The sequence below is a fragment of the Lepidothrix coronata genome, unplaced genomic scaffold (genome assembly GCF_001604755.1).
Source record: "Lepidothrix coronata isolate B3197 unplaced genomic scaffold, Lepidothrix_coronata-1.0 Scaffold116, whole genome shotgun sequence".
Taxonomy (NCBI): domain Eukaryota; kingdom Metazoa; phylum Chordata; class Aves; order Passeriformes; family Pipridae; genus Lepidothrix; species Lepidothrix coronata.
The window spans coordinates 451,078-475,072 of NW_016690296.1; the positions used below are offsets into that span (position 1 = coordinate 451,078).

Sequence of the window (23,995 nt, forward strand, 5' to 3'; positions counted from 1 at the left end):
CTCCAGCGTGTAGTCCAGTGGACTAGACCGGACTGCGCCCCCGCAGGGGGAGCCGGGTAGGTAGGGCACGAGTGGGGGTCCGGGGCGGGGGCGCAGACCGGTCTAGTCCACTAGTCCTCCAGTGTGTAGTCCAGTGGACTAGACCGGACTGCGCCCCCGCAGGGGGAGCCGGGTAGGTAGGGCACGAGTGGGGGTCCGGGGCGGGGGCGCAGACCGGTCTAGTCCACTAGTCCTCCAGTGTGTAGTCCAGTGGACTAGACCGGACTGCGCCCCCGCAGGGGGAGCCGGGTACCTAGGGCACGAGTGGGGGTCCGGGGCGGGGGCGCAGACCGATGGGTGCATCGCATCAGAACCCCACTGTCCAGTTCCCTTGTCTTTTGAAGAAGAGCTAAGTTTTATTGGAATAAACCACACAGACGCCCTACCAAATTTATTGAGTTCTTCTAAAAAATATCACCAGATTTGTGTTTTCTTAGGAGCTTTATTGAGACAACCAGTATCAGACACTAGGTATTTTATTGCCTCAGTCAGTGTTCCCCCCAGTCCCAGATGGTTGTTGATGTACACGGAGATGTCCAGTGATCTAAGGGCTAGTGTTTCAGCTCTGTTGCAATGCTGCTCCTCTCTAGTATTTTCAGTTGCTCTTTGCATGTCTGTGTGTTGTAGCATGTTGATCCAGTAATCCCAGCCCGTACCTTTACCCTCGAGAGTCATTTCTCAAGAGCTGACATGATGTGCCTTGCATCCAGCACGTGTCACCCTTCCTAAGCAGCTGAAGAAGGAAATTGCTGCACATCTGCAGGATCTGTGGTCTTTTTAAGTCACAACTCTGCTTTTTATTCATTGTAGGACAACCCTAAGTAAAGCCAGCACTCAGAAGAGGACCGTGATGAAGGATCGGTGTGGCAAACGTGTTCACATAGAAGAGCTGGAAGACACCCCAGAAGCGCTCCCCAGGGATGACCTCCAGCACGACCTCCAGCAGCTTCTTCGGCACTTCTGCCAAGACGACTGGAAACAGGAGGCCAAGTGAGAAGCTGCTGCTCACTCCCGTCCCCCCCCAGCTCCACGTCGCCCTCCGTCCCGTGCGCTGCCGTCACCTTCCCTGGGGAGTTGACGTCGTGACCGACGCTACCGCCCCCTGTCACTGCCATTTCTCCTCGTGCAGCTGCAGTGAATTCAGTTCTTACCCACCTTAAAATCCATTTTGTGTTTTTCTTCTTTTGTACCCTGTAAGCTAATTTGTGACCAAAGATAGCATCCTTCGGGCAGGAGGATTTCTCTCCCGCCGCGCCTCCTCCTTGGCGGTGCCGCCGCTTCTCGCTGTCCCTTCGCTCCGGCGCTCCTCGAGCCGACTTCATCCACAGGCCTCTTCCAGTGACTATGTACAAGGGAGTGCACATGTAAACTGTAAATAGACAGAGTATTTGGACTTACCAGACTGCAGGAAACACGCTGCCCTTGGCTCCCGTCGCCCGGCGACGCTGCGGAACGGCGACGGATCGCGCGACGTTGTCCCCGTCGACTGCAAAACACGCACGGACTGAGGAGGAAGCGCCGCGCAGCTACCGAGTCCTAAGACTTATGGTTTAGGGATCTCTTGTAGTTAAAGGCTCTAAGAGTCAGGCTAAAAACCTGGAAACCCAGCTGTTCGCATGAGTAACAGCTGCCTGTGGCCATTAATACTGTTAAGACCTTCTGACAGCCGTTGAAAGATTTCCAGAAGGAAATAATACCCCGTTAGGTAACAGAGTCGCTCCCCAGCTATAGCTATGGCACATCCCCATGCAGTGTTACAGCCTATTAGATCCGGACCTGGGGCAGGGCGTATTAAACAATTCCAACTCCGGTAGTTTCCCGTTTCCGTCACCGCTTAGCCGACCTCACCGACAGACCGGTGGTACTTCCTGCTGGCCACTGCACTGTAGATAACTGCGGGAAAAAGACTTACCCACTATACAGGGAGAATAACTAACTCACCGTGTTTTATCGAGATTGCCTCTTAGCTGAGCCGTGCATGTGGCATTTCAAGGTCAGAACCAAACCCTCCTAGAACCATGTCAGCTTCTCCGCCCTCTTAGCACTGAGCGAGCAGTTTTTATCTTCCGATCGAGCGTTTTTTAAAGAACAAGTGCTCACAATCCTCGGCAGCCAGTTTCTGTTCATATTTTGTTATGTAACTATATATAATATATATATTTCTAAACCGACCCTCTGAAAAACCACGATAGCATGTCTGCACTTTTATTTTCCGAAAAGGGAACATAGGGATCTGAAGCTTTGGGTGTTCTATACCTTAATATTTAATGGAGGGAGCTCCGTAGGGTTTTAGCATCACACACGTACACACAAACACACTGATTTAATGTTTTTAAACAGCTGTTAATTCATTTTTTTAATAGTAGACTCGACACCAGAGTAAAACCAACCCTCTCCTCTAGGAGTAATCCTTTGTCCGAGCTTATCTGGCCTTCTGCAGTTATAGGGTTCTTTGGTTTTTTAACGACTCACTCAGTGCTCAGAACAAGGGCACTTCCTCATTAAGGTAATGATGCCAAAAGCATGGAAACATCTCTGCAGTTCTGGCTTCCTGCGGGCAGAACCACCTGAGGTGCCGTGCTGACACTTTTTTGGGCAGGCAAAAAAAAATTAAAAAAAAAAAAAAAAAAAGCTAAAAGAAAAAAAGTGTTTTGGCAGCCAAACCGACTGAGACCCGTGATGACACATCTCACAGCGCATCGTGGCTTCCCCGCCGTCCGAGACGGCGCGGGAGGGTCTTCGAGGATGGGGCTCTCAAGAAATGCATTTCTGTTGTGTTATTTGCGGTGCAGATGATGTTCTGTGTAACAACATAATGGTTATTCACCTCTTATTTTGATTTTTTGCTGTGTTATCGGAGAACTTGAATACTGTGAGAAGAAGTGAATTTTAAGTTGACGAATCAGCATCTTGTTCCCATGGTGATAACACTAATTGAATATATCTATGAGGGCATGTATTAGTTAAAAATTAAAAAGATACAACACTAACAATACATAGCTGCAATGTGTACAATGGCTGATTTAACTAAATAAAAATGTACAAGTGTTAAATGTAGAAATGGTGGCTCACTCGCTTTTACTGCCGGCACAGCAGGATGAGGGAAGTGCAACTCCTCTGCACCCAGCTCCCTTCAAGACATATTTAATTCTGCATTCAGCACTATTGATAGGTTCTAAGTCAGATAAAATTTTTATTAAGAGTAGTTGTTATTAATTTCTCAAAGGGGATCTAGCCTTGTTTTCTAGTTATTTTATTGGGCTGGAAACAGCAGAGGTTCCTTCAAATGTGCCTCAGACTGTTCGCTACGGTCAGTGTCTTTTCCAGTGCCCACTACCAACAGTTTCTCACCAGAAGAAAGACAGGGAAGAAAAATATAGGGTGAAATCCTGTCACATCTACACTCACACCATGCACAGAAAATATTGAAAGAGGTCTGCTGCCAGTTTAAGTTTATTCCATATAAACCCAGAGCCTGGGACACAGGGCACCAAGCCACCACTCCCTTGTCACAGCCGCAGTGAGACCTGTCAAGGTGAGGTCTTAAACCAAAAGTACCAACTATTTCCTCCTACTCCTCTTTTTCCCATCAGAGAATCCAACCATCAAACAACAAATCCAACTCAAAACCCTACACAGCAACCAAACAACGCCCCCTCAAGAACTTGCACCCCCCTGCACCACACTACCATCACAGTGGCCTGAGGACAAGTGGGAAATAACAGATGGGAATAATAGGGAATAACTCAATACTGCTCAGTTTGAGCCACACTATCAGCACTTCCAAATACAAACAGTATTTTGCTGAAAGACTTGGCCAGTTCTGCTAAATACCTGAAGTAAACACCTTTTCTGAAGTCACATTCATTTATTTTTTAGCAAACCAGTGATTAAATCCAGGGACTAACATTGTGCTTCTCATGGCCTCATAAGTGGCAGCAACAATTCAGGAACTAAAGTCGCTCTTTCCTTCCACCTTGAAAAACCAAACCCTTTATTTCTGCATATAAATAAATATCACCCAGTTCTAAAACTGAGGGGGTTTATTAAAAAAAGCTAGTTACTTATATCATTAAGCTTTTATTAGTCTGACTGTAAAGCAGCTCAAAAATGAGTTCTATGAGCACAGTTTCTGCTCCCTCCTGCCTCTGTTCCCCAGCTAACCCTGAAAGAGAGGTGGGCTCTATGACCAGCAGAGCTGATCAGTGAATTTTAAGCGTCTCTGATGATCCTGGCAGTAGGTGCCACCAAAGGGAGCCACGTGCCACCTGTGAGAGCTGTCTCCTTCTGTGGATTACCCCTAATGGTAACCTCTCCTGTGTGTCACAACAGATACTTTAGTGTCCAGTGATAGTTTTAGTTTACATTCCATAAAACTGGACTACAACTGGTGAAGCACCCTGGCAGGACCTGTGGGCACTTCTTGAATGATGCTGGATTCACAACACACAATTAAGTGGTCCCGAAGACACAGAGAGCCCGACTTTCCATCTGACAACTCATCCCATACATGGGCAGTCACTCAAGTTGTAGGTACAAGCCGTGTACTCCCCACACTACAGCCTAGAACTTCAGGCCTATGATAGTGGGCAATTTCCAAATTTAAATATATTTCCCTGAGGAAAAAAAAATTCAAACTGCTTCCCCTGCACCTTTACCTTATCCTGGCTATGAACCCTGCAACTGCTGCAAGCTCTTGGCATGGGAAGCAGCAGTTCAGAACAGCCTGGAGCTACAACACTGGTCAGGTCTCAGAATATCTGGTAAAGAGGTCACTGGTGGCGATTTTTGTCTGTGCAGCATCAGTGCCACGAAGAGCAGCTGTATCCTCAGTTTTTGCCACCTTTTTCGGTCCCCTGCACAGAGATGGCTTGTCTTCCAAGGCCTAACCCTCTTCCCAGGTCTCTATCAGAGAGCAATTAAACATCTAGGAGCCTATCATGGATATATTGCTCTAATTTGGTCTCTACAGGTAAAGGAGTAAGGTGAGCTATGGCAGAACTGTTTCTGATGCACTGTAAGGATATGAGGAGTAACACTCATTCCACATACACACTGCATGGATATTTAGACCCAGGACTGAATCCAGAACTCAATTCTTTGGCTAGTTAAATAACCCCAAGCAAGGACATGCAGCAACACAACCATCCTCAAACAGGAAACCTACTCACACCGCCACAGCCCCGGACCCTTTTGTCCCACTGAGCAGACACGACATTTACAGGTCACTGAATGTCTAATAAGGCTTTTTACTTATTTCGAGAACCAACTGACTCCCTTTTCCCCCTGCTTGTCAGATCCACTCCATCAACACCCTTTTTGCTCAAACTTAAGCTTTTTTTAATAAATCTGACACCAGCTTTGTCCATTGACTAAATCAATACCATGATGCCCAACATTGTTACTGCTGAGCTTAAGGCCAAAGCTGAGCTCCCCTGTCATCTTACTCCCTTAAAACTAAATTAAATTAAAACTTCATAAAAAAAGTCCAAATAAAACACACAAATATCTCAATCCAATTCATTAACCGGTGTTCCCTCTTTGCTCTTTGTGTTCCAGCATGTGGCTGACCACGAGGATTATCTCTTTGCCATGCTACAGTTTCAGCTCTGTGCTTAAGTCAACATGACTCCACAGGAGCCATCAGAACAATGGGATTAAATCTGAAAAAAGTGGCTGTGAAAGCAGGGCTACAAGGCTGTGTGAACTCCCATTCTGCCTGTGACAGCCTCCCGCTTTGTGAACCCCAAAACAAAGTCTCAGTTACATCACTGCCTTCAACATTAACTGGAGCTGGGGAGGGGACATGGGAAAACATTGCAGACAGCCCATTCTGTTTCCAGGCTCACAGAAACAAAGGCTACAACTGCATAGTCCCCTCTGGCTTTACTCAGTGACTTGTTGGCAAGACAGTCAAATAATCTTCCAGCCCCTCATCCCAGGGACACGGAACACAGGCTGCTCCCAGTCATCCCTCCTCTACAGGATGCTGGCTTAACTCTGAGTTGGAGAGTATCGAGGTCAAGGAAGAGAGGTACAGAGAAATATATGAATCCAAGGGACTTAAAGGAAAAGTCTTTAAAGTAATGCAAATAAGAGGAGTCATCCATAGCAGGATGCTCTGCCTGGAAGGGGGGTAAAACAACCTCAACTCCCAATTTGGAAAGCTGTCAGTGGTGAACAGAAAAGTGGGGTGGGGGGTGTCACACTGCTTTTGAGATCTAAGAAAGCTCAAACCAGCCTGACTCACCAATCCCGAAGTTAAACATCCCCCACAGTGAGGTGAAGATGTGGCAGAGCTGATAAAATGCCTGATAAAGGAATAAGTAAGTCATACAACTGATAACTTATTTAAAGCTGAGCTGACACAGCTGGGCTGGACACACACCTGACAATCACTTTATACAATAAAGTCCAGTCCCACTTTGGAACAGTGGGATCTTGTGACATCCCCCTTCCAGGGGTGTATGTGGAGATTCCTCCCTGGAGTGGGGTCTCCCCTCAAGGTCACTCCTCAAGTTGAGGAAGGTTGTCCCACAGTTGTTGGAAAGAATGAGTTACATCAATCTCTACTCAATAATTGGTTTTGCTGGCTTTAATATCATGTCTTCAATATTCCTGCAAAAATAGGGCACTGCACTAGTAGTTCTAGCTACCTGGACTGGGTAGTAAATAATTCTGATTATGGTCTTTTAATCTAACTATTATCATAATAAATCATTTGGTTCATATATAAATTTGCTCTGCTATCCTTAATCCTGTGGGGAAAAGTTGTAGAAGGGTTCAATTACCCCTGTATAATCCTTTAGACATAAACCATTGACAAAGCATGGAGCTCAGACTGGACCCACAGCCACATCCAGACCCCTCTCTGAGAAGTTCAGAAAGCCAAGGGGTCCTTCTGCACCCCGTGACTCAAAGCAAACTCCTCTAATGAATTGTGTCTGAAGGTCCTGTTCTGCCCATGACACCCCCCTCACTCTATAAACCCCCAAAGAAAACCTCAGTTACAGCACAGACTGCAACCTGGGCCAAAGCTCTGGAGATGACATGGGAGAAGTGCCATCTTGGAGACAGCCTGTTCTTTTTCCAGGCACATTTTAAACTGTTAGAGAAACAAATGTAGAGCACAGAGCCCCTCTGCCTTCAGTCAGTGATTTGCTGACAAGGCAGGAACATGACTTTCCAGCCATTCATCCCAGGCACAGGTAACACGGGTTGCTCCCAGCCCTCCTAACTCTACAGGATCCTGGCTTAAAGCTGAGAGGGGGAATGCCACGGGAAAGGAAGACAGATCCAGAGAAATATATGAATTCAAGACACTGAAAAGACTATTCTTGGAATAAAGCAAAGAAGAGGGATCAGTCCCAGCCTCCCGTTCAGCAGCCTAAATTATACAATAAGCAAAAATGGGGGCAACTACAATAAAATTGATAAAAGCTGGTTGAACCTTTCTGAGGTCAGGTACAAATAACCTCTTGGCTTTCTCCAAGCACAACTGACCTTGCACAAGGCTCCTATCCAACAGCCACTAGAGTGCAGCAAATCATCAGTATTTAACAGAAGAAAGCCAGCACAACTCCCAAAAGTTTTTTGCAGGCAGATAGTCCAGTATCAGCACAGGTGGAAAGGATGTGTCCCTATTTAATGGCAGCCCTGGCAAGAAAAGCCCAATTCATGTTCCAGAAAGGTTCAATTACACCTTCAATTTCTCTAAGCTCACAATAAGGCAAAACCACCACAAAATCGTTGTCCAACAACAATCCATTTAGGACTGCCCTCCTGAGTTCTCAGAGTATTTCCAAGACAAGAAAAACATCCATCCACAAGCAATTTTCACAGAGTTCCCCCCAAAAATGAAACACATCATTTAGCCAAAGCTCCATGTGCTCCAGTTGAACATGAAGAGCAGCTGTGTGCTAGCACAGGGGGAAGCTGGCCTGGCAAACTGCTGTTCCATTTTCTGTGCTTAAAAGGCAACTTTTAAAATTAAAGCCTCTTCCTCACAGCACAAGAGAGAAAACAAACCAAACCACACTCACTGGTCCATTACTTCCAAATATTTTTCTTTGCTGTGTAATATTTAAAGCCACAGCCCATCCCTGCCCCCCCAGGGGCCACAAAACTGCTTTTTTTCCAAGTTCTTACAAAAAAGCAGGATCAGACCAGTGCTTTCCTACCAGGAGCTCACATGAGCACAACAACTCTTAAAAACACATCCACAGAGCTTCACCTGCTTCTGGCAGCGCCCCCCAGCTCCCCAGATACGCCATTTCTCAGTCCTACATATCTCCACAGGGTACAAAAAGGCCCCGAGGCCAGTACTCACAGTTTGTAGACAGCTCGCAGGAAAACCTGCTCATTCCATCCAAGGCTGAAACACTCCAATTCCCCCAGGAATTCCTGAAGATTGCCCCTCTGCTCACTGCCAATCTTCCCTGGCAGAGGGGCACTAAACAGACACCAGAAGATGTGTGACCCTCTCCCTCCAGAAACCCTGATCTGTTTGCCTTCCAAGCAAACCTTGAGGGGGAATAGGGAGCAGCTGGTACCTTACCCAGCACTCTCTCCCCCAGCTGCAGGCAATCCCCAAAATGAGGGACAGGACTAAACCTCAAAAGGGCCGACTCAAACCACTCCATGATTCTTGGATGATTCACCACAAAGTGTGGTTCTATTAGCTCTTTAGAAAGGCAAATAATAATAATGAAAAAACCTTGCTAAATGAATATATATATATATATATATGTGAGGGTACTTCAGCTAAGAGAGGTATAATAGAGCTGGAGAGGGGCTTTTTACAGGGGCCTGGAGTGACAGGACAAGGGAGAACAGCTTCAAACTGACAAAGGGCAGCGATAGATGGGATATTAGGAAGAAATCCTTCCCTGTGAGGGTGGGGAGGCCCTGGCACAGGTTGCCCAGAGAAGCTGTGACTGCCCCATCCCTGGAAGTGTCCAAGGCCAGGTTGGACGGGGCTTGGAACAACCTGGTGCAGTGGAAGGAGTCCCCTGGTTCTTTATGAGTAATTTCTAACTAGTACCACGGGACATATTCACTCCCTCTTTGTGTTTTGCTTACAAGAGCTCTGGGTCATTCTCTCCAACATTCAGCAACTTAATCCATCTCGGGCAGGAGGTTTGTGTCCCTTCAGCTCCCCGGCACAGCTGCAACCAGGGTGCCACAGATACCTGCCAGCAAAAAACAGCCAGTCATCCTTACCCAGGCACCCCAAAATAGTAACAGTGTTATTGCTGTTGCTGTTATTGTTCCCTCCAGGTAACAGCAGCAGAAATACAAAGAGTGGGTATGGATCTACTAGAACTGGGATCATCCAGGAAAAAGTAATCAGGCCAGGCTATTTATTCAGGAGGGGACCAAGGCACAGCAAGGGAGGTACAAGGATGGCAGAAAGGAGAGTCAAAAAGTGGGAGAAGGGTAATAGTCATATGAACAGGGCCTGAAACAAAACCTGTGTCCTGACCCTACTGAGAGAGTCAAACCTGCTTCTGCAGCCGGGAGGACCAGAGGGGAGGGAAGAAGGCGGGTAGGACACACTCCATCCCAAAATGGCCATGTCCAGGCAGATGGATCACATTATCCCATGTTAGAGCCCATACCTGGGCAGATGGGAAGTACCCACTGCTTCCACCAGCACATCTCACGGCTCTGGACTTGGGCTTGTCAACTTCAGCACTGTTCCACTTATTTTCCACAAGAACACTGGCATTGAACCTGTGGAAAAAACAGTCCTGGGTGTTTTGGAGGTGTTTGGGGTTTTTTGTTTGTTAGTTGTGGGGTTTGGGTTTGGTTCTGTTCAGTTTGTTGTATCTTTCTTTGTTACTGTTGTAATAACATTGTTAAAGTTATTACAACCACCAGCATCGCAGTAACAGCTGCATGGAGGTTAAATGTCAAGGGGTGTTGTCAGGCACAGCAAGGTCTCACGTTTTGCTTTAAAAACAAGTTTTGTTGGTCTAGCCCAGGCACAGCTGAGGCTTCCCCTGTGTGCCCAGCAGAGCTCTGCATGTGCCATGTGCAGGGATGTGTCTGTTCCCACCATTACCAGCAGCGTTTTAGAGGTTTTAGGAATCTGTCAAGCACCTGAGAAGACAAAGCTCAGATCCTTGGCAGTTTCCTAAAACCATTTCCAATGATCAAGGTGGTTTGCAGTGCCTCCCGAGCCGCAGAGCAATGGCTCTGTTTAACAGTGCTTTTATTGATAGCCACTGGCAGCCAGGCCTGATTTTCCTTGCTCCCATCTCACCGAATGCCAGACAGCCCAGAAATATGAGTCTAAACGAATGAGCCATTAGTGCCAGCTGGCTATTTCCAATTGAGTTATATCTTTGCTGTATTATATTACATTGTTGCCTAGAGGTCTTTGCTTCTGCTCTAAATTTCCCTGGCCCGTGTTTCATTACCTGAGTGTCACGACTGAATAGCACACGGCAGGTTTTGTGCATTTATTTCAAGCACATTGAAAAAAAATTGCCATTTCTCTGAGGTCTTTGCACTAGAGACTCTCAATTACACGTTTTAGAGGCTGGCATTTATGGCCTTGCCTGACAATTGGAAGGCACCAAAAAAGCTGTTGCAGATTCTGGACATTAAGTCACTGGAATTTTGAGCGGTGTCCAGGTTCTCTGGCTGGGCTCCTGGGCAGACAGTATTTCAGTATGGAAGAGAAAGCCCCTCGCAGGGACAACACTTACAAATAAAGACATTGCAGAAACAGCAAAATGCCTGATCCCGTGGGATGTGGAAATACTTAAGTAGGAGGAGATGGGTGAAAGTGCGTGTGGGAATTCAGACCCGGCTTGACAGCGACAGCACCTCTAAATCCCTTGCAAGTGTTAAGCTCCTCGCTAGTGCCTACAAGCATCTTCAGCATCATTTTGCTGTCAGGCTGGAATTACATTCAACAGAATTTTTTCTCAGCACGAATCACTGATTATAGCCCCAAATTGGTCCCAGGGACTGCGTCACATCCAAGTCCCTTATTGTCCCGAGCCCGTACTAAGCCTTTACACCACTGATGCTCAGCACTTCTCTAAGCTCCCTGCTCCATTAGTTACAGAAGCATTTTATTTATGTGCTGTGATTTCTGGTGCTGCCTCAGCTGTGACATCCCAACTTAGAGAATGAGTCCTGTACTCACCAGAAATACTTCTAGGTCCATTACATGTTTCCGAGAATGGCCTTCTTTTTGTAAATGAAAGCTGGGTTTGTTTTATTTACAATGCCTACAAACTGCTTGAGCTATTCTGGATCTTTCCTCTGCTTTCAGACTCTGTGATAGCTCACATGGTTAAGTGCAGCTCAAAGAAGATATGTGTAGCAGAAGGGGATGAGAAAGCCTATGCTGTGCCTGTATCATCTCTGTACTGTCATCTGCCACTAAATTCCCACTTTATTATTTGACTGCAAGGGAGAAAGAAGGGGAAAATTACAGTTTAAAGAGGAAATGGAAGATGTGAACGCAATATTTCTCTCCCTCACACTTCCATTTTCTCTCTTCATAACTGCTGCTTCATTCCCTGAAACCAAACTCTTATGAGAAGTTGCAGCTCATCTGTAAGAAGTATTCCTGAAACTTCTCAAATGTTATCCTGAGTTAGGAATCAAAAGCATCTCATTCCTCACTCATCTGACCTACGCTGACTCCTGAGGGGAGACAGACTGGCTGGCAGCAGTGAGGCAAAATGAATGGTATAGATAAAACTATGCATTTATCATAGATAAAACTATGCATTCATTTATCTAGGTTGTGCTCAAATTTTTCATCATCATAATCACTGCTGACAACAATAAAAAGTGGGTACTGCAATAAATTGCTGCAGAAATGATGAATGCCTCCTCTGGGCTTGTTTCCATGTGGTGGTGGGACAGCTGATCACATCAGACTCCTGCCACAGAGTAAAACATAAAGTCTGCACTATTTTATGAAAATGAGCAGTTCTGGTCAAATCCATTTCTGCACAGCTCAAATGACTTCACTGCAGCCCTACAAGCTGTGCTGTGGGCATCCCAAACTGAATTTTCTCAAAGGCACTTAGACCCTAAGAAGCTCTGCACTGCAAATCCAAACTTGGTTCAGTTTACCTCCCATTCGTATCTTTTAATTTTCTTTGAGGAGCAGGAATAACGTGGGCCTTGATTTTTTTCCATAGTTCCTGCAAAAGCACAGACTCCCCCAAACTGAAGAGATTTACTTTGTGTCTTGTGTAGGTAAATCCTGCCTCTTGGAACAAGGAGGCAAGTGTAGCAAATGGAGGGAACTAACTGCTAAAAATAAGAATATACTGAACTCTGTTATCCAGGCCACTGTTCCTAAAGGTCATAAAAAACCAGCACTGAGCTCTGCAAGCAGATGCTAATGAGAAGGTGAAGGATAAAAGGTTTTATTCCCCCTAACTCCCCTTGGGCTGGTCATCAAACTTTGTCAGCCCTTAGCTTAAAAAATATCACTTATGCAAAAACAGGCAACAGAACCCTTTGCTGGACTTCAGACTGTGCTCTGTAGCATTACATTTTAACCAAGTCACTGCAAACCCAAACCCCTGTAATTACATCTTCTCCATCAATCATCACCGTCTCAAATCTCCTCAGTTTGTCTAACTGCCAGCTCAGAAAGATTTATCTGGCATCTAAACATCAGATCAGGTTCTTTTTGCACTTGCAGGTCAGTATCAGTGGGGGAAAAAAAAGCGAAAAAACCCTCTAGTAACTTTGGGTTTGGGGTTTTCTGGGAAGGACTTTTGGTGGTGGTTTTCTCTTTTTTATTATTATTTGCCTTTTTTGCAGAGGTACAAAGACAACACAGTGCTAATGTTTTCCAGCTGTATTGCCTTTGAGCTGCTGACAGATGCAGGAATTTGGGTCTAGCTAATATAATAGGTGACCTTCAGAACTCCAGGATATTTGCACGTGCTCTGTGAGGACAGCGCTACAGTGCCCTCGGAAGGGTGTGATGTGGCTTTTCTCAGATCTGGGAACCGCTGCAGAGTTCCCGTTGCCAGGATGGATGAGAAACTGGCTTTTCAGAGGGAACTCACTTGGGACACCACCTCTTCTCCATTGGCTTGGGAAGCAGAAGGGTTCCTGTGAGGAGAACTTGGACTGTGAGCAGAGGCCACAAAGTGTGATGTGCTACAGGCCAGGCAGGGAGCGAGCGTGAGGCTCTCTGAGCTCTCCTTGTAATTTTGGCCATAAATCCTTCATCCACAGACTGTCATCACTGTCATTCAGGGAACTCACCCTTGGACCTAGGGTTTCCCTGTCATCCATCAACTTTGTGGCCTTGGGCAAATTATATACTGCCAGGTTTTTAGGCCTAAAACCAGGCAGGCAGTGCTCATCTACCATCAGTGACATAGTGAGGATTAATTTGTTAATGCTTTGAAGAGCCTCCCAGTCACCAGGGCACTGCTCCCAGTAACACTGCCTATTGCTCCAGCTGCTAGCTGTGCCCCAGGAATGGGTCTCACATAGAAGGGGGACACAAAAGCTAAGGGGAAAGAAATCAAGAGGACGGAGGGAGCAGAGTTTCAGACCCAGAAGTAAATGACAGATTTTGAGGAGTGGCACGTGTTGTCAGTGTTTTTAACAGGATAAATGGCATGTAGTAAGAACCTCAGGGTTTCTTGTGGGGGCAGGGTAAAAAGATTTGGGAAGGGGAAGGCAGGGCAGAGCATCAGGCAGTGGAGGGGAAGGGCAGAGGGACAGGGAGCAGCAGAGTGGTGAAAGGATCCAACAGAAGAGAAGTCTCACCTGCTTTCTCCTATCGCCATCAGAATGTTTGGCTCTTCGTGCCAGCTACTCCTCCTCAGAGATGAGTAGTGTGAGCTGCTGAGGCCTCTTAATGAAAACAGCAAACAGCATCCTCCTCATCCCCCGGGGCTCCTCCACGCTGCCAAACATCCCCCTCACATCCTTCTGGCAGGCAGCGTAAGACTCGTGGGACGCAAAGTAGCTCTGCCTTGTCATGTGTGAAAAGCTGGTCTTAACTGGGAAGCTCTTTACAGAAAGGTGTGAATGTGGAGAGACTCAAACACCGAGATCCCCATTCAGCTACAGAGGAGAGGAATACTCACAGTGCACCTCTTGGAAACCCACTGCAGAGAGGGGATCAGCAAAGCACCAACTGGGGCCTTTCAAGCCTTAGTTATTTGTATCTCTTCACATCATCAAACGCATCCTTTTATTTAAGTAAAGAGACTTGTAATGTTTCTTGCCCTCAGCTTTGTGTTAATTAGTCCTCAGTGGCACTTTTTAGCCTTTGTGGCACCTGCACTTGACAGATGCCCAGGGAAAGGAATCCTTTCTGCTGTTGTCTTTAGGTAGATTTTTACAGTTTTTTAAAAACTGCATTGAAACACAAATTAGATCCTTCCCTATTCATTTTTCAGCGGAAAACCAGAGAAAAACACTCTCAGATATTCATTCAGTGGTTATGGCCCTGACCTTGCACAAGGGACACACACTCAGACTCCTGGCCTGATTGAAAAAGAGAAAAAACCTCTAAGCACATCTCCCAGTGTTCTACATCCAGGCCCTGAAATCAGCCTGCTGCTGCTGTTCTGGTCTGTCTCCACCACACAGAATTTAACTATTTATACACCATGATTTGGTCCCAACAGGAGACTGAACCGGTGCCTCCAAAACCAGATCCCAGAACCATGTGCCAGCACCCGGCTCCCTCTCAGATGCTGCAAAGTAGTTAATACTCCCAGGCTCTTCAAAATACATATATGGAGTGTATTTAAGGCTTTAACTGAAGGGTAGTTTTGTGCCCTTTCGCAGAACCCTTGAATCCACAGGTGCCCCGGGGTTTAGAGAAGGTGTGAACATTACCAATACAAAGAACAGCAGTGAAGGGCTGGAAATGGGAATTGCCACATCAATCAGAAGTGCACAGATCTACAGCATATCCTCCAGGCAGCCCAGGGCCAACCACAGGATCAGAAATAAAGCCTGCAAACAGAAGGCTGGGCATGCTACCAATCCCTCTTCTGCGTGCACAGGTGCTCTGCCGTACTCAAAATCCTATTTAGAATAACTTTTCAGCAAGATTACACTTTGAATTAGAGCTACCTTTGATTAAATTTGCTACAATGAAAAAGGCAGGCAAGTTTTGGCATGGCCCAGCTTCTGTGCTTTACTCTCTAGAAAGTTTTGTTCAGAAAAAAATCCCAAAGACCACCATTTTTAGTTAGGGAGTAGATGTTCAGATGCCTGTTTTGTCCGAGGAATTTAACCAAGTAAGTTAAGCTGAACTCTTGTTCTTGCTCTCGTACTTACCCTCTCTCTGGTGCACAGGACACAGCAACAGTTTTAGGTGATGTTTAATTAAGTTGATGTCTTGCTCTAACATGTGCTGGGAGTGCTCTCTTCTCCATCCTTATGAAGGGTTTGACTTGTGTTCAGGCGGTTCAGCAATACCTTTGTTTATAAAATGAGCTATCTGGCTCACAAATGTGGGCTCTTACCCCCACTACCAGGCTGGTTGTTGCTAGTACAGTCCCTTGGCTACATGTGTTACTTAAGGCCCTGTGACTGTCACTGCCTCACCCTGGGCAGCTGTCACCTCTGAGAGCCAGCACGGAATGCCTGGGAAGGGTGGGAAAAGGAGTGGTCAAAGAGCAGAGTGGGCTCTTCCTTCCCAGTCCAGGCTGCTCTGCTTGCCATGAATTCTCTCTCAATGCAGTGGGTTGTGTATTAATACTCTCCCCTCCTCCTGCATCAGCTGCTGGACACTGGGAATTACCTGACAGTGAGCAGGGAACTCGGTGATAGGTGCTGGTGTTACTCCTGCCCTGACGTGAGACAGCATCTTTCCACTGGGGGCTGACTTTGGGGAATACCAGAAGTGAGTAACTTTAAGATCAAGGCCCCAGCCCTTGCTATTTTAAGGAACCAACCCTGTTCCAACCACTTGCCACGTTCAACTATTTGACTTTTTTAACTACTTAGAGGTCACTGTGACGAAAAAAGGTTCTGTGGGCCAAATTTCCAGTTAGTTCTTAAGACGGTCCAGCCCCACAGCTGAGTTCTGGCAACATCTTTAAAGAAAGAACATGATGTTTCTGTAATACAGAAATACTGCTCTCTATCTTTTTGCCTTGGAAACCCTGTTTTCTATCAGATTGTCTTTTTTGCATGGACTCTCCTCCCCTCACACTCTGTGATTAAATGTTCTCCTCTTCCCCAAACTTACTGTCTGCAGAATTGCTGCCTTCTCCTCTTTCCACAAGCACGCTGCCTTGGAATCCAAGATCCTGCACCTTGTCCTGCTCACTCACGGGTCTCTGTGCAAGAGAGGGAGGGGAAGGGAGGAAAGACTTCTAGTCTGCTCTGCTTAGGCTCCCTTTCATGTGAGGCATCCCCTCTTGTGGCTATCAAAACCTCCCTGTAACTTCTGCTTTCCCTGCAAGAACCAGAGATTGAGCAGTGGCACCTTCCAGCACTGAACTCGCATTCACCCACATCTGTCTGTATTTTACTAATTATCTGTTAGGAAGAAAGAAGCTGAAACTCCTGAAGCAATTGGATTCAATTCTTTGACTAATCCAGTTAATTCTTTGAATAATGGTGTTTTCTCAAGATGGGTAATGTATAAAGTATGACTGTACAAATTTAAGAAGAAAGAAAGAAAAGCCCTGAGAAGAACAAAGTGATTCTGTTTTCTGTGAGCAAACAGCCCAAGTAGATGATAAATTACCAAAGATTAATAACTCACTGAAGAAACAGTAAAGCTAATCTTGGACACAATGAACTCTGGACTTAACTCTAGGAGGTGTTACTTTTCTTAACTGTGTCCTGGGAACCCATTTGTAGAAAACAGAACCAATCTGATTCCTCCAGGTATGTGTATAGGATATATTCACAACCCAGGAAAGGGTCATTTTCAGGCTCTGTGTGTTCCTTACTCACATTAAAAAGTGAATGCATGAAAGCACTGGGTTCCTTCCTGCTCAGAACAAACAGCATCTTCCTGTGCTCTCCTAAATAGAAAACAGCATTACAGAAGCCACCAGGAGGCAGCAGACTAAAATATTTGTGCTATAAAAGGACACCCACCACCATTATAAAAAAAATACCCCAAAACCCTGCCCCTCTCCCAAACCTTCAACCTGATATTTAGGAAATACATTCTCCCACCCAGCTGCTCATCATTTTGCTTCATACACTCATCTCTCTTCTCTGCATACCTGAAACCAGGAGCAACTCTGCGGCTGTCAAAGAGCTTTCTGCAGGAGCACGGTTAAAATGGGAATCAAACTGATCTCTGGAATAGCACTTACTGGAAAAAATGAGCAAACAAAGTAGGTAGAAGTGATATGACAAAATGTAAAACCTCCCTCCAGACTAAACCGTTTTTGCTTCTCCTGGGGTTTACTGAGGAATTCCAACCCCCAAGCTCTCTGTCGAGTATTTCTCTTTTCATTTACCAAATGCCACCCAAAGGCAAGCACTGAAACTGTGACCAACCCAGGACAGGCTCTGGCTCCCTCACCAGTGCTGCTGCTCCAGCTATGCTGCCCTGGCCCCGCAGCCATCCAGTTCTGCATTCCCTGACTCAGGAAAGCTGCAAGTTGTCTCCTCTCCTCCGTCCTTCTTCTCTGCTGGTATAAAAGACTGTTCTCAGTTGTAGCTCAGCACGGTTTAAGAAAGCCTAAAATCACTACAGACACACGTGAAAGCTTTTAAACTGGTACATTATTTTAGATGCTAATTATTTATGGACTTTAATGCATTTTATGGCATTATGTTACCATATATATTTTATGGTGTTATATAACATACAATAACTGCTCTTACAGAGTCTTGTGTTACAGGCTGAGCATGTATGTGAAACACTGCAAGGCAGCTACAGAAACATGCAAAGTACCTAAAACATTTCTAAATATGGACCTACAAATACAAGGTATGTGCAAAGTCCGTCAACAAAGTCGAGCATGAACAGTGTACAACTGGGCCCTCAGGAAAGGCACTTCAGAACTGACCCAGAAACAAAACACAAAAGCAAACACTCCTGTTTTCAAACTGAAAATTCAGCTCCTAAGAAACTCCATCTGGGTCTCCAATGCCTTAATTCAAACACACACTGCAGGTTCTCCAATGCGAAGATCACAGTTACTTGGGAAATTAAAACACAAGCACAGTGTCAGCAGAAATCACAAATTTATTAATCCTTAAATATATCAATCATTTACCATTATGGCAAGAAATATGTACACTGTGTCCCATGGTAAACTGCAGTGTTCCAAAATGACAGAAGTGTATAATTCAGTTGTGGTGGAGAGAACAAATCACAATTTCCTCACGTCTTGGTGTGGAAGACAAACTTGGTCTACAGTAATACGTCAACACCACATGCTATGTTAGAAGTATAAAAAAAAACAAACACCCTACACCTAATTTGTTAATTTTAAATACAGTTATGCCACTTATAGCCGCTTCAAAAAAAAAAAAAAAAAAAAAAAAGAGTAAAGAAATTAATGAAAAAAAAAATGAGGCCATTACTTTTTTCACAGATCCCATTGGCAGGTTAATATGGCTCAACACATTTATTGTAGATGCTTATTTTAAATATATATTGTTTAAAATCATGTAGTAATTATCAGAGAAGCTTAAATCCATCTACCATACATCCACTAGTAACAACATCGACATGTTTAAGAACTGCTTTTGATTAGTCATCGACACGGAAAGGTGAAACGATACAAATTAGGAAGCTTTTCCCATTTTAAAAACTTCAGGCTGCAGAGTTGTAAGTTTTTAACGGCTAAAAAGGAGCGTGATGGAGATCCCATGCACTGTACAGCGCCGTGGAGAGCAGGGAGCCCTGCCAACAGAACCAGTAACCAATGGGAAAAACAAAAACAACCCATCCCTGTGCTCTGCTATCGGGAATGGAAGGGAGGAAACCGAAATTCTTGCGAGGATGTATTTTCACAGCAGCGTGAGGGAAGGAAAACTAGTCCCTGTTACGAGGTTTGCGTTCTGCGCTGGCAGCAGAGTGTTCCTCCTTTGGCTGCCTCTGGCCAAACCCAACGGGATCACTGTGGGAATCGCTGTGGGAATTGCTGGGCTCGGCACCATACGCTGCACCAGGAGCTTAAGAAACCAACAGCGCGTTGAGGGGGAAGAGGGGGAGACAAATCTGTGGTAAAACCGGTGTGTCCATAACTCATTTCCAGAGAAGCAACAGCAGCAGTGTAATGTAAGTAAACTCTTCATACTCAGCTTTAAGGCCTAATATTTCTCGAGTATATCAACCACACAACTGGTCTATAGGTTAACCAACATATTATAGTTTATATTTTTTTAAAGCCTCCTTAAAAAATTTACAGTACATCCTAAAAGCGATAAAAATCTTTCTCTCTCCTTCCATTTTAATCCTCGAAAATGCCTCTCAATTACCTCTTAATTCCTTACAATTTTTTAATTTTGCTTAATCATCCGACAGGAATTTTCAGTTAAGCAAAATAAGAAAGCAAAAAGGACTCCACGGGAAAACAGAAGCTGCTGACTCACCAGAACACTGACAGTTAATTCTGGAGTGGCCAAGCCAGCAAATGAGGAGCTTTTTCCAGTTTACACAGACTAATAAACTAAGAAGGCTTCAGCTGGTCCAAAGCCAAGATATTATCACTTCCACATTTATCAGTGATTTTGCCCATCTACGTGCCGTAACAAAAATCTGTTTGACAGTAACGGAGCTGCCAGCGGAAATCCTAACCATTCCTACCAGAACCAAAGCAAAATCCTGGGACTCGGGGGGGAAAAGGAGGAGTCAAAAAACAGTTCTTAAAAAAAGAAGGTAAAATATACTTTTTCTTTTTTTTTTTTTTACTTTTTTTTTTTAATAAACAGGACAGTTTTTAAAGTTGTCTCTCAAAACTTGGCATAAATGGAGGAAGTGACAGATGTATTGTGTATCTACTGCCGTCCATCCAACATTTTTATTTCTTTTTTTTTTTTTTTTGCCTTTTTTACTCCTTGTTATTCTCTATTTGCATGGAACATTCGCCTTCATTGAAATGCTAACAGTGTACAGATGGAATATACAGCAACGTGGTGCGTCACAAATGTGTTACATGAAGAACCTTCACGACTCCATGCACTCAGAAACATGCATGAAGAGAACGGGATGGCCAAGATGGTAATCAACCAGGTGCGTTGGGTACAGAAAATGCAAGAGCGGCACCGCTGATATTTTTAGCTGGGAGGAAGGAGAAAAAGAAAAAAAAGAAAACAGATTTCCATTACTGGTAACATCACCACCATGGAACAGTACATGCTCAAGTGTTAGCCAATGCTATTGAAAGAAAACCCCCACCTTCTCAAGATCATTTAACACGATATTGGGAAGAAAACCAAGGGAAAAAAAAAAAACCGTCAGGCAAAGCATTCTTTTATTTTTCAAACCGCTTTACAGACATTATTTTCCATCTTTACAGGATGCCAGAGAGGCTGTTAAAATAAAAAAGGAAACTGAGGCAGAAAGCCAAAGTGCCCTAAGGGAATCCTTAAAGGAGGGAGGGTCGAATTCAGACGTGAATCTCTGAGTGTAACTTAACTTCCTCAGCGTGGGCATCGCAGGCACTGCCACGGACTGAGGGTGTGTACAAACACGGAACCGAGTAACGAGGAAGAGTCAGATGTCATGAACATGCAAGACATGCTAGAGCCGTATGCAGAGAGAAAAGGGAAGAGAAGGAAGGTGTGAGGAGGTATGTGACCAACTCAGGCTGTGAGATGGCTTGTATTACCGTAGCAGGTAGGGGCCGGAGCCGCGGTGGGGATCCCTCTGCGCTAGGCACTGCACAAACACAGAACACACTCCTTACTCACAGCCCTGCTGCTTGCCAGCGCACTTAGCAAAGTATAAGAAACTGTAAGCTGGGATAAAAGAGGGAACGTGAGCCTCATTCAGCCTCAAGTTAGGTTTGGGAGTCAGTTTTAGGTCCAACTGCCCCATGTCAGGCAGGTCCACTCTCCGTGGACAAGCAGACACAGTTCTGGAGAAACACATTAGCACATGTTCCTAAGAACGTGGATACAGAGGAAAATTTTCTACCATCACTCCTTTCACTCAGAGAGAAAATGGACAAGACAGAAGCCCAAGCTTGCCTTGTCTGACTCCCAGCAAACTTACAAATAAAATTTATTTATAAACTAAGTACATGTTTTTGCTCATATTCTTTTCCAATAAGTTCTCTGCCATAAGGTAACATTTCCCTATACCTATAGCTATTAAAGAGCTCAGATATATCCTCAGATTTATGCACACTCCCTCCTGTAGTCAAGAAAAAAAACAAGCTACTGTGCTTGCAGCAACTGATTTGACATAATATAGGATATGACGCTTGCAAAAGCAGATCACAGCTATAATTGCTTTTGTGACTTGATTAGATCTAAAATTCCTCTTCAGACATGATGTGCAAGATACTTTCTTATAATGGAATTGCCATTATTAACTACTGTGTGTTGGTAATAATTAAATAAGTAGCTGTAGACTGTATACATTTCAAATAAAGGAAGGATAAACCAGAACAATATTTTAATTAGATTTCTCCTGTAGTTTTCCAAAATGGAGTTATTGCTGCTCTGAGTGGGAAAAGTGAAGGTGAAGTTCAGGGCAGCCTAAAAGATGGTCAGGATGGCTTATGGAAGGCGATTCTAGCATGGTGCTACGTGGGAATCTTCCACTCAGACTTGAGAAGACGGGGAATAGAGAAGGGATATGTAAAATAACTGAAAGAAAAATGACAATGTTTGGGCTGAAAGGGGAACCATCAGCCTAGAGGAGACCCACTAGTCCTGAACACAAGCAGTAGGAATAAACTCATGTAGTATATTTACACTTAGGCGGAAGGCACTGTAAAAAGAAAGGAAAACAGGAGCGTTGTGCAAGAACCACCAAATCACCGTGAGGGCTGGGTAATCCAGAAATGTTACGTGGAATAACAGGAAGTGCAAAGCTGCACACTCCGCAAAAGTTTCTACTGCTTGTTGGTTGGAAATAAGAATTGAGGAATGATGAGCTGCTGGATGTGATGGAGATGAGAAAAGTGTAAAAACCATGCCAGAACATAGCAGGGGAAAGACAGACATTGTGGAGTTAAATAAGGCTCTGATCACAACTGGACAGAACATTTCAGAAGAATCCAAGCTAAAGACAAACCTCAAATGAAAAAAAGAGAGTGAAGAGCTATTAAGGTAGCCAGGAAAATGGAGACCCTACCAAAAAAAGCCAGCTGAGTTAGTGTGGGTTATTCACTCTTCAAAAATAGAAGGTGGGAAGTGATCGGAACAGCCTTGCTATAAAGGAGCTCATGTCTGCATACCTGTCCCCAGCACAGGAGAACAAGGATCAAGTAAGAATAACCAAAGATACATTGAATATTACTAAATTTTAGACTGGAAAGTAAGGCTTCTAACCATCAGACCAATGGTGTTTTAGAACAATGACATGAGCAAATCCAAAACCCCCTCTGAATTCAAGATTAGGGTGAGGTATGGGATTTATGTGATATTGTTGCCAGTGTTAGACATCTAGGGCTATGTTGCTACCTCAGGGAATCTCTCCTCAAGCCTGAATCCTGCTCTAAGGCTCCTCCTCTGTGACCCTTTCAGCTTGGATGCCCTCTTGCAATCCCGAAATCTCCTCTGTCTGACCCCATAGGTCTGAACATCCACTGATACAGTCTCAGAAGTCTCTGCTTCTCCTTCCATCCTTGGCAGTCCCAGAAATTCTTCTCTTTATTAGAGAGCATGAGCAGCTGCAAAAACAGCCCTTCCCCAAAAAAACAGAGGGGGGAAAAGAAAAACCCAAAGGAAAAGATTACATAATTCTCTAGTCCAATTCATGTTATTCTGCTGCAAACACTTACTGTCCAGGGTGCCCTGGACCTACTTCACTTACACTCTACACACACCCAGGCCAGATCCCTTGACAAAACACTCCTTTATGAAAACACCAGAAACCTACCTAACACTGCATTTCAAGCAAATGTAGCTACTCTTTATATATAATCTGTTTAAACATTGGCTGTGCAGCTAGAATGTGAGAAACAAAGGACAACGTGGTTCCTCTTCCCACTGGTTTCACATTTTGAAATAAAATAGTTATCCCTAAGGAAGCAAATTTTTTTTTTCCTAAATTAAAAAATAATAAAAAGTTCATCCCTGTGGAAGTTTAACACTCCAGTCTATCTTGTTCCTTACTTTGTCATGTATTATTTCATATAGGAGAGCAGTGGTGCAAGAAGTAAATTACAGGACATGATGAAGTGTGAAGGATGGAATCTAAGCCCTTAACATCCACATCAGGAAATTCAGCTGCTGACAACATTAAGATGCCTCACACTAACGTAATTATATCCTATACAAAGGGCTCACAACTGAGCAAAGCAAGGCCTGCCTAATTTGGAAAGAGCCCAGCCTAAGGCAGAAGTCAGTGAGGGTTGGGCTCATTAATGAAGGTTGCAGGAAGGAGGGAAGCCCAGGACCCAACCAGAACCTGCTGAGGAAGCCATGACTCTTGATCTTGTTAGTGCAACTGTGAGTGTGCTGGAATTAACCCTGCTGACAGCCTGGCCCAAGGAACTTGGGTCACTGCGTGACTCCAAGGGCGTGGGAGGGCCTGGATGAACAAGAGGGGAAGATGATGATGGGAGAGATGAGAGGCTGACCCACACGGATGTCAGAGCTGTGAGACAGGGACTACACAGCAGATAAGCAAGGAGAGTGTGGGAAAGAGATAAGAATGTGATAGCTACTGGGATGACTTAATTTACAAATTAAATACGTAAACTGGCTCAAAACCAAATTGCAGTGAATGTACCTAGGCCTGAGTAAGCAGAGGTGGCTGGAAACCACAATAAATACAAGTTAAACTTCAGTTTTTTACGACAGTGATACTTTTTCCTTGAAACTTTCTGGT

The 23,995-nt window shown here is 44.8% G+C and overlaps 2 protein-coding genes across 25 annotated transcripts in view; one reads left to right on the top strand and one right to left on the bottom strand.

The window, feature by feature from the left end:
- ANK2 (ankyrin 2, neuronal) overlaps window positions 1–1,200 on the top strand; it is a 193,086-nt gene extending 191,886 nt beyond the window's left edge. For all 4 annotated transcript variants that reach the window (XM_017825067.1, XM_017825068.1, XM_017825069.1 and 1 more), the window contains one exon: window positions 850–1,200. In XM_017825067.1, coding sequence (XP_017680556.1) covers window positions 850–1,033 — 184 coding nt within the window. In that variant the 3' untranslated portion in view covers window positions 1,034–1,200. The remainder of the gene's footprint in view (window positions 1–849) is intronic.
- A 15,798-nt stretch (window positions 1,201–16,998) lies between these two features.
- CAMK2D (calcium/calmodulin dependent protein kinase II delta) overlaps window positions 16,999–23,995 on the bottom strand; it is a 117,173-nt gene continuing 110,176 nt past the window's right edge. For 4 of the 21 annotated variants that reach the window (XR_001876423.1, XR_001876416.1, XR_001876419.1 and 1 more), the window contains 3 exons: window positions 17,558–17,666; window positions 17,253–17,344; window positions 17,002–17,045 (listed from right to left, as the gene is read on the bottom strand). Coding sequence is in view for 4 of the 21 variants with exons in the window: in XM_017825073.1 (XP_017680562.1) it covers window positions 20,863–20,869 (7 nt within the window). In the remaining 17 variants the exon portion in view is untranslated. Of the gene's footprint in view, window positions 17,046–17,252; window positions 17,345–17,557; window positions 17,667–18,208; window positions 20,270–20,819; window positions 20,870–23,995 lie in introns of those variants that run through there. The other 17 variants (XR_001876410.1, XR_001876426.1, XR_001876421.1 and 14 more) reach the window with 11 other exon arrangements.